The sequence below is a fragment of the Octodon degus genome, unplaced genomic scaffold, assembly GCF_000260255.1.
Source record: "Octodon degus isolate 3935 unplaced genomic scaffold, OctDeg1.0 scaffold00104, whole genome shotgun sequence".
NCBI classification, from domain to species: domain Eukaryota; kingdom Metazoa; phylum Chordata; class Mammalia; order Rodentia; family Octodontidae; genus Octodon; species Octodon degus.
In genome coordinates this window covers 3724189-3733688 of record NW_004524680.1, presented here as the reverse complement: position 1 = coordinate 3733688, position 9500 = coordinate 3724189, and the positions used below count along the sequence as shown (strand labels likewise).

The following is a 9500-nucleotide window of genomic DNA, read 5'->3' as shown; positions in this document are numbered from 1 at the left end:
CTGAGACAGCAATTGAGACTGGGTGTGGTGGCGTGTGCCTGTAATCCCAGTTCTTAGGAGCCTGTAAACAGATGGATCACTACGAGTCTGATCTAGTAGTGAGACCCTGAACACCCTGTAGACCCTTCCCTAAAATAGAAAAAAAAATTAAAAACAAAAAAGGACAATTATTCCATGGAAAATACAACATTCAGTAAGAAATAGAATATAATCTAGGACATTGTTATGATTTGTGTCTAGATGTCCCCCCAAAGCCTTATGAGGGCGTTTTTTTTGGAGGTTGGCTGAATCTACAGTGTATGTCTGATTTGTAGTGTAATGCTGGGATAAAGGTAGGTGATTGGTGGATGAGCCCACTGATTGGGTTGGTACCACCCTAATCCCAGAAGTCTGGATAAAAGGGCAGAAAGAAGCCTGTCTCTTCTCGTTGCTTTTGATGGCTTCCACTGCCATGAACTGTTATCCCTCTGCCATGTGGCACCCTACCTTGGAGCCAGCAGATTATGGACATGAAATCTCCAAAAACTGTGAGCTGAATAAACTTTTTCCTCTTTAACTCTGGGTGTTGGACATTTTGTCTCAACAACAAGAGAAAAAGTAAGACAGACATCTCGTTTTCTGCTGAGACCTATGGTAATGAAGCTGAAGCACATCCAGGCAGCTAGGCCACACATCACACTGGTCCAGTGCTGGGTCAGATGATTTCTTCTCCCCTTAAAGCAGAGACAGCAAATCCTTTAGAGCTCTCAATCATAACAAACAGCCTGCTGTGGCACGTGTGGCCGTAGGTCTGCCACCACTGCCATAGAGGTTGTCACTTTGTGCACCCAATGTAGAAAAATCAATATATAGGACCAAAAGCATGCTTGTGGTTTTGAGAAACATAGATTCTAAATGCTTGAAAAACAGCTAAGAGAGCTGAATCTTGGGTCAAATAGGTAGGCTACTGTTATTTCTTATTTGTTATTGCTCCCCCCCCCCGCAAAGTCTCACTTTTAAAACAATATGCAGATAAGTATGAAAAGAGAAAACAAAAAACTCAGCATAGGCATAATTAAATGCAGACTGTAGTATCGATGCTTTTAAGTTCAGTTTAATCACTGGTACAATCTGTTATGTATTTGCCACTCAACATGACCATGCACCATCAGACAGCTTAACAGTAGGAGTCCCTCCGAAAATGTGAAAATTATTTGAAATCTGCATTTTAAGTTGAAAAGTAGGAAATTTTAGAAAATGTTGTAAATAGTATTGGAATGTTTACGATAATTTGCAATACACTATAGTTGTTCATTTATTCAGTATGCCTTGGCAGTTTTGGTTTGGTTTTTGGCTTCTGGTTATGGTGATACTCTAGGCAAAATCACACCCTCCCCAAGATGTCCATTCTCTAACAACAGGGGCAAGCGAATGTTAGTTTACATGGCAGAAGATACTTTGCAGATGTGTTAGATCTTACAGATTTTGAGGTCATCATCCTGGGTTATCAGGTGGACCCACCCACATCACAAGAGTCCTTATGTAGAACTTTTCTGGCAGTGGACAATCAGCTGATTTAATACAAAGATTTGCCCTGCTGCTGCTGGCCTTGAGGGTGGAGAGAGTGCTATGGAAAGTAGGCAGTCTGATCACAATGCTGAATAAATGTCTTTTAAAAAAAATAAAAATAAAAAAATAAATGGTCAAAAAAAGAAAGTAGGCAGCCTCTAGAAGCTGAGACTGATCCTCAGTTGACAGCCAGTAAGAAATCGGGGGCATCAGCCCTAGCATTGCAGGGAAGTGAATAAATCTGCCAGTAGCCCAAATGAGTGGAAAGGAGATTCTCCCCAAAAGCCCTCTGAAAGAAAGCCTGCCAACCCCTTGATTTTATTCTCATATAAGACTTCTGACCTATTACGACAAATTAGAAGAAATTCATATTTTAAGCCACCAAATTTATGTTAAAGTTCAGTGGCAATATACTAGAATGGCAATATACTAGAACTAGTATAGCAGAGAGCCTTCCTGTTTTGACACATGAAATGCTTAATAAACCTGATGAATTACATTTATATATACAATTTAAAATGTTTAAGATTATTAAATAGCCCAGGACTAAGAAGCCAGGGCAGGGGATTTGAAGGGTGTGTGTGTGTGTGTGTGTGTGTGTGTGTGTGTGTGTGTGTGTGTGTAAACTCCACCAGAATATAGAAATGTCTATGATTGAAAGAGTAGTTGAGTGGGATATAGGTAGACAGGAATGTACATCCTCAGGACCCCAGAAGGAGCTGTTCCATGATGGAGGTGTGGAGGATACCTGCCCTCTGACCCCTCCCAGTCAGGGAACATGGAAGACAAATAGCCCCTTGGAGAGGCTATGAGGGAGGGTATAGGTCCTGTTCTCAGAGTGAGTAGAAGGCCAGAGGGCATGCTCCAGGCTGGTTCTGCATGGGACCAGAGGCTTTGGTGACCATGGCCTCAATTCCAGACCCTCCACCTTATTTCTCCAGCTGGGTCTGGGCCTCTGGTGCCCAGTGCTGTATCTGACATAAGCAGGGCTCTGTTACAGTTTGAGGTCCAGGTTCCTGGCCTGATTGTGGTACCAACCATGGGTGGCTGTTCTCCCTGCCACATGGAACCATTGCCCTGGCAGAGGTTTGTTTGGGGTTAACCTCCACCTTCGACCCTCACCCCTCCCCAGGCTCCCTTGGCCCCTGATGGGCTCCACCACCATGCCAGGACCCCACACTGCTGGAGAAGGTTGGGGGTCCTCACTAGCAGGCTGGTGTTCATTAGCTCTCAGGCACACCGGTGAGGACAGCTCCAGTAGTGCTGAACTCTTCCCTCCATGGCTCATTCTGAGCCAGCAGCACCTGGGCTGGGCCTCCAGGGTTGGGCAGGTCAGGACTGAGTCCCTCGGTACTTGAGGAAGGTAGTTTCCAAGAAGGCAGCCAGCTTTGTGCGGTCATCCTACAAGAGAGAAGCATGATGGGATGAAGCAGTGTGACATATCCTGAGCCCCACCCCATGCCCCTTGGGCCATGCCCCCACCTACCTCATGCAGGAAGCCATAGTGCACAAGTTCAGCTGCGAGGTCTTGGGCACTGTCAGCTGTAGCAAGACAAAGAGAAAATTGTGAGGCTGCTGTATGCTTGGTGCCTGGTGCCCGGGCCCAGCTCACCACCCACAGCCCCCCTCTGCTTACTTGGTAGCAGGTCATAGGTCAGTTGCCGGTGTAGTCGGTCCTCCAGTACTAGAAGCAGCGTGAGCTAGGGGGTGGGAGGGGGTGGTCGGGCACAGCCACAGTTGGCCCACCCTGCCTGCCCACCCCAGCCCAGGACCCTGCTCACATGCCAGCGTGCCTTGTCTTCACCCCTTTCCAGGTTGCACTGCATCTGGACTACCTGGGGGAGGGGAGGCCTGGTTACCCCCAAGGACAGGAACTCAGCAAAGGTGCCCAGAAAGGACAGCAGAGATTAGAAATTAGAAAAATCTCCCAGGCCTAGCCCAGAAAACACATCTTATTCCTAGCTGCCCAGTAGGTTAAGGAAAACTTTCATGTGTAGGCATTGGAGCCGGGTACTGAAGGATGAATAGGAGATATCACATGGGAAAACAATGCCTTGAAAAGGAAGTATGGGAAGCAGGGGGGAGATGTTAACAGGGATGATAGTGCAAAAGAGCAGGATGCCAGCAGGACCAGTCCTCAGGAGAGTTGGGGCTTGGGTTGAGGATTCCTCTGAGCTTTCTAAGCAGCCAAGAACCAGGTAGCTTTAGGTGTTATGATGTAAACTCAGGCTGTTCTTTGGAAGAAAAGAAGCCAGGACAAGTAGGGCCAGGCTGGGGGCTGGTACAATATTCAGATGAGTAGTGGAGGTGGCTCAGATCAAGGTGGTGGATGCGGCCACACCCTAGGCCAAGCCAGAATCTTGGGAACTCAGTGGGTATGGGCATGAACAGTACAGGGAGAGACAAGCTAATGAGGCAGCCTTGCAGGAAGAGAGATTTGGGGAAATGTGGTTCCTGGGAGGCCTTTGGGAAATCCTAGAACACAAGTGTCAGAGAATCAGCCAACCAAGTAGATGGCACCAGAATGCTAGGGCAGATGAGATATCTGAGAAAATCTGTTTGGAATACAAAGGGATTTGGTCAGGCAGCAGGATTAGGGAAGGGTCTACAGAAGCAAAGAACCTCTAGGAAAAAGGGGAATTGTAGCATTGTCCTAAAGCCCTCCAGTCCCCCAAAAGCCCCAGCCTAGACCTGGTCTCTGGCAGTCTAGAGGAGAGCTGGCCCAGAGGGAATGCAGGCCAGGAGAGAAGGGCATCTGTTATATGGACAGGCCTGAGAGGCAGCACAGTGCAGCAGGGGTGGGACTTGCCTTTCTGGTCTCCGAGTCAAAGGGTTCTGGTGTTGGGGTCTTGGCCTTCTGGACCTCTTCAGGGGGTGGGGCCAACACACGGGGAAGCCCCAGGGGCCGAGCAGCAGCAAAATTCATCAATGGGTAGATCCCATTTCTGTGGACACATGGGGTCGGAGTGGCTGGAAGCCCGGGCCTGACAGTACTGCTTCCCATCTCGTGCCAGCCAGCTCTCACCTGACATCTTCCAGGAATTTGTCCAGCTCCAAGAAGGAAACCTCCGAGTACCTGGTAGGGGGTGGGTATACATGAGGGATGGCCAGCAAGGGGATGGCCAGGGAACTGAGGAGAGGCTTCAGGGTGGCTACTGCTCACCGCCACTGCATCATGGGCTGGTGGAGCCGGGGAATCTCTGCCAAGATAGCGTGCAAGTCCATTGCCTTGGTCTTTTCCTCCACTACATTCTCAGGCATGAGGTCTGCGGGCCACAGGAGCACTCAGTGGGGTTTCCAGCCACAGGTTCTGTAGGGCCCCTTCCACATCCCAACCTCAAGGCCCCTGACCCATCCAGGCCTGCCTGCCCCTCACACTGGTGCTGGATGAAGCAGTGGGCTGCCAGCAGCTTCAGTGAGTGCACCTCGAAGAGCACGCGATGGAAGAGGAGGTTGTGGGCAGAAGGCCGGTGGGCAGGGTCCCGGGCCAGGCAGGAAAGGATGAACTCCTAGGTATATGGAAAGGAGAGGCAGTGATGGACAGAGGCTCCCTGCTAAGTCTAAAGAGAGGAGGCCCCCTGAAATCCCTAGACCCCAGGTATACCCCCTCCCCGGGTTGCTGCGCTGATGCACATAGGGAAAGGCAACCCGTTAGTAGCCAGGCCAGGACCTGACCTTAAGAACCTGAGGGTGGTCAGGCGTGAGCTCAGAACACCCAAGGTCTACTTCCCTTGATCTTCAGGGAAATGTGGGGAGTGGATGCTATTATGCCCAATACACAGACAAAAGCCCTCCAAACCAGAGCCTGCCCCCAACTTGGAGGTGACCTCGATGAGCCCCCATCTGTCCCACCCTGCCTTCTGTACTTCTCATGCTCACTAAGCCCCAGACTCCTCTCCCTCATCCCCAGTGGTTGAACTGTTAGTGCTGGTCTCTGACCAGAAAGGCTGTGGCTACAGCTTCTGTCCTATACCTCCTTTGTCCACTGCGTGTTCACCATGCCCCGCACAAGCCTGGGATCTTAGAGGTATGAGGGTTAAGCAGACTTGAGTACAAATGCTGGTTCCACCACTTACTCTAAAGCCTTGGGAAAGTCCTTAGTCTCTCTGAGTCTTATTTTCTTTATAAAATTGGCATAGTAATAGTAACCATATAGAGAATGTCTCCATTCTATTCCAAAGAGGTCTTCTGTGCCTGTGGGCCTTAGTACAGAGGCTGGACACCCCTCAGGTGCACCGATCTAGCTCATACTACCTACAGCACCTCACACTGCTACTTCAGGTACCCTTAGCCATTCTTAGAAGAATGGGGCAAGCTTCTCACCCGCATGTTGGGGTCACTCAGTGAGTGCCTGGCTTGAGCAATGGCTTCTTCTGTGACTCGGGTGTCTCCATTAGCCTGAATCTCCAGCACAGCCATCTGGAGTCAGGGCCAGGTGGGATCCCAGAAGAGATAGCACAGGTGAGAAGGGTTGGAGCCCCACCTGGAGGGGGATAGGAGGTGGGGCCAGTACCTCCAGCGCACACATCCCAAAGGAGAAGATGTCCACTGCCGTACCATCTGCGACCTCTGAAAGGGGGAAAGCAAGGCAGGGCAGGTAGGACAGATGCAATGGCAGGTCAGTCACCAGGGGCCCTCCTGGACTCACCGCCATACTCTGGTGGGAAGAAGTGCAGGTTCCGCAGCTCCTGGCGCTCGGTACGGATGGGGCTCCGGAGATCATCTGGGAGCGCTACAGAAGAGCATAGTGCTAAGCAGCAGGCCTCTCCACAGAGGCCCCCACCCGCATCCCACCCACAGGCTCCACGCACCATTGGAGAAGATTCGGTACCACACTGGGCCGGCCACCAAAGAAAGAAAGGAAGAAAGAGTAGGTGTCAGGCCCTGGGCTTCCAACAGGCCCCCTGCCCACCCTACCCCACCCAGCCCCTTCCAGCAGCACCAGAGCCAATCTTGATGAGGCCATTGTGCTGAATGAAGATGGTGTCACTGGTCAAATTCCCGTGGATGATGGGGGGGCTGCAGGCATGAAGAAAGCTGCAGGAGAGTGGGGGAAGGCATGAGATCAGAGACCATGGGAGTGGTGGATGCTACTGGGCAAGTACTTGTGCAGCTTGACTCTCACCTGAGTGCAGACAGGATCTGTGTGCACCAGCGCTTCCAGGCCTGGCAGTGAAGCAGACACAGGACTCCCATTGGGTGGGCATGGGAGAAGCTGGGCCCACTACTGGCCCAAGGCCACCCTGCACTAACCCCCATACTGTCCTGAGCCGCAGCCCACACCCCATCCAGGCCCCAGTGTCTCCCCGTACCCGAGTGCTCATGGCCTTGTGGTTCTTCTTGGTCTTTTTCAGAAATTGCTTGAGGCTGCCCGATGATACATACTCTGTGATGAAGATGACCTGCAGGATGGTGGGGCTCTGCCTGTAGGTGGGTGTCCCCCTCTCCCCACTAGGCTCCCACCTTTTCTTACCCCCCCACCCACCCTCAGCTCACCCTTGCTTGGGTCTCGGAGGGGTCCAACCAGTACTTGTGCAGCTTGACGATGTTGGGGTGGTCCACTAGTGCAAGCTGCTCAAACATAGTTTGGATCTTCTCCTAGGGAGTGTGTGTGTGTGTGAGGGATGGTCACAGGGCAGTCACAGAACTGGACAGGTCAGGAGGAGGCAAGCCTTACCTCATGGGCTGCGAAGGCCTTCCTGTCGCCAAAGTGTAGCTCATTCCACACTACTTCTACCCCTTCCTCCGTGTCCATGGCCAGAAAGGTGCTCTGGATCCCAGGCATATTCCCTTGGTTCACCTGGGCAGGGAGGAATTTGCGCCTTGCTAAGTGTAGGGTCCAGGGTGACAACTCGGTCCCACGCACACCCTTTCCTGCCTGCTAGGAGGGACAGCAGGGGACCTGCAGGGGCTGGCCCCTGGGTGCCGAAGGACAGTATCCAGAAGGACTAGAGCAGGGCCGCAGAGGACTGGCACGGATCCCAGGGCATGGGGAGGTGGTTTTGGAAGGACATTTGTCCTCGGGGAGTGGAGGTCTAAGGACCAGCTAGAACGCGACCACTTAAGAGGCCTCAGGTTGCCCCGACACCACGGACACCACGGCTGCTCCGGACTCCACCCCTCCGCCACCCACCTGCTCCCGCCGCTTCTGCCAGCGGCCGCACGGGCTCTCTTCCAGGATGTCGCTTTCGTCCTCACTCTCGTCCTCCCGCTCCCGCTCTCGGCTCCGCCTCGGCGCTGGCTCCGGGGCCGCCATGGTTCGGCGGGCCCAGGCTGCCGTCTGCCGTGCGCTCGGCTGCTCCGCGGCCACCCAGCCCAGAGCCCAGCCAAGAAGGCGCCGCCTCAAGCCCCCACCCGGCTCCTAGAACTGGGAGGCGGCGGGCGCGCAGCAGGCGGACCGCGGGCCGGGGGGTGGAGCTGGCCCACCCCTCTAGAACTGCCTCTGCGGGCCGGGATCCGGTTGGAGCTCTAGCCGTGGACGGGCCCCGCTCCGCCCCGCCCAGCCCAAAGTGAGGTTCTGTTCGTTCAGAGCGGGCCGGCTTTCAGCGGGCCGGCTTTCAGAGGACGCCCCGCCCGCTCTAGGCGGCGGCTCTGTTCTCCCGGTTAGGGGCCCCGCGGGACAGAGCCAGGAGTTCCCTGGCTCCTCCTAACGGCGACTCCTTTGGACCCTTCAGCTAGCCTGGGCGGTGTCGGTCCGGGCCTCTCCAGGCGCGAAGCGGCCTCCTCCTGGTTCTGCATCCTTACCCTATTCCTGTCACACACAACCTGCAGCCCTGGGTTTGCTCTAGCTTGGTCCCCTGAGAGTTTGGAGGGGACCTGGGGCCAGGCAATCTGGGGGCTTACCTAGGTGATGGCCTGCTGGCTTCAGCTGCAGAAACCCTCATGGGCTCAGAAGTGGGGCCAGCTCTTCCCGCCAGTCCCCTAAAGAACATGGAGAGTGCCAGTGAAGGCCACCCGTAAATACACCAGCGGGCTGTGAAGAGATAGACTTTAATTCATAACCACAAATCCCTTACTGACTCAAAAATTCTGTGCTTCCTTTCGTGCACATGACCACCTTCCAGAAAAGCAACTTTTTCTCTTTTCTCCCCAGTTGTGCTCCTGTCCTACTGTGGGTCCCCCTTGCAGCAGCAAACATCAGGAGGCCCACCCTGACCACACCCTATTGGAGTCACTTGAAAAACCTTTTCACCCTGCAACCCTACTATCTTCCCACAACATCTCCTTTTTACACCTGCCCCATCCATTGCTGCAGATCAGGCACCTCAGATGTCTGATCCTGCTGCACCTCAGGCTTAACCCAAGGGGACTCCCTCTGCTGACTATATGGTTCTTCAGCTTTTACCTAGCACCAGGGGACCCTGCTCCAAACCCTCTGGTCTGCCCTGGTCACCCACTAATCTTAAAAAGATTAGCCCTGTAAGTTGAAGCATTCACATTCTGCATCAGATACTGGCTCTGGAGCATGGCCTGGGAGACACCCTTTGAGACACTGGAACATCCTTCGTGGCTTGAGCATGTTTACCTGGGACCTGAGGCCACACCAGGCAGTTTGTGCTCACAGTGTGATTGACGCTGGGAGCTGGAGCCATGCAATGTCATTCTGATCTCTGGAGGGGCTAGACAGCAAGGTTAGCCACTCATAGCAGCTATTGCCTATGTGACAGAACCCAGTAAAACCCTGGAAAGGACCAAGGCTGGTGGCACTTTTATACACTGTCACATGCAATTGCTGGAAGATATGCACATTGTTCAGTGTCTGAGAGGACCATTGGACAGAATCCACACCTGGCCTCAACTGGTATTTCATGAATTTCCCAGAGAAATGTAAAAGAAATATCTGCTTCTACATGGAAAAAGGCTCTGACAATCCCAAAAATGATTTGGTCAAGTACAGCCTGGCATGTAACTGAGCTTATCAGGAGTCACAGAGCAGTGGACATCCTGTGGGC

General features: G+C 52.9%; 1 protein-coding gene across 2 annotated transcripts; it reads right to left on the bottom strand.

The window, feature by feature from the left end:
• Nucleotides 1-1699: 1699 nt before the first annotated feature.
• Nrbp2 (nuclear receptor binding protein 2) lies at nt 1700-8028 on the bottom strand. 2 transcript variants are annotated; one of them, XM_023723972.1, is made up of 18 exons: nt 7682-8028; nt 7226-7348; nt 7045-7146; nt 6861-6950; nt 6674-6714; nt 6491-6585; nt 6360-6383; nt 6197-6280; nt 6062-6117; nt 5872-5967; nt 4925-5057; nt 4712-4814; nt 4574-4624; nt 4358-4493; nt 3330-3383; nt 3185-3248; nt 3035-3090; nt 1700-2949 (listed from the first exon to the last, which is right to left on the bottom strand). In XM_023723972.1, the coding sequence occupies exons 1-18, from the start codon at nt 7802-7804 to the stop codon at nt 2881-2883; spliced, it is 1500 nt and encodes a 499-aa protein (XP_023579740.1). In that variant the 5' UTR covers nt 7805-8028; the 3' UTR covers nt 1700-2880. The 2 variants fall into 2 exon arrangements, 1 of the variants encoding a protein (XP_023579740.1); XR_002822725.1 differs by having other exon boundaries at nt 2915-2949; nt 3185-3232; nt 7682-7804.
• Between the last annotated feature and the right edge of the window lie 1472 nt (nt 8029-9500).

Coding starts and splice junctions, on each gene's coding strand:
- Nrbp2 (XM_023723972.1), bottom strand. CDS start 7,804: ATGGCGGCCCCGGAGCCAGCGCCGAGGCGGAGCCGAGAGCGGGAGCGG. Junction 5,058..5,871: donor TGAGTGACCCCAACATGCGG/GTGAGAAGCTTG, acceptor CCATATACCTAG/GAGTTCATCCTTTCCTGCCT. Junction 2,950..3,034: donor ACTATGGCTTCCTGCATGAG/GTAGGTGGGGGC, acceptor TCTCTCTTGTAG/GATGACCGCACAAAGCTGGC.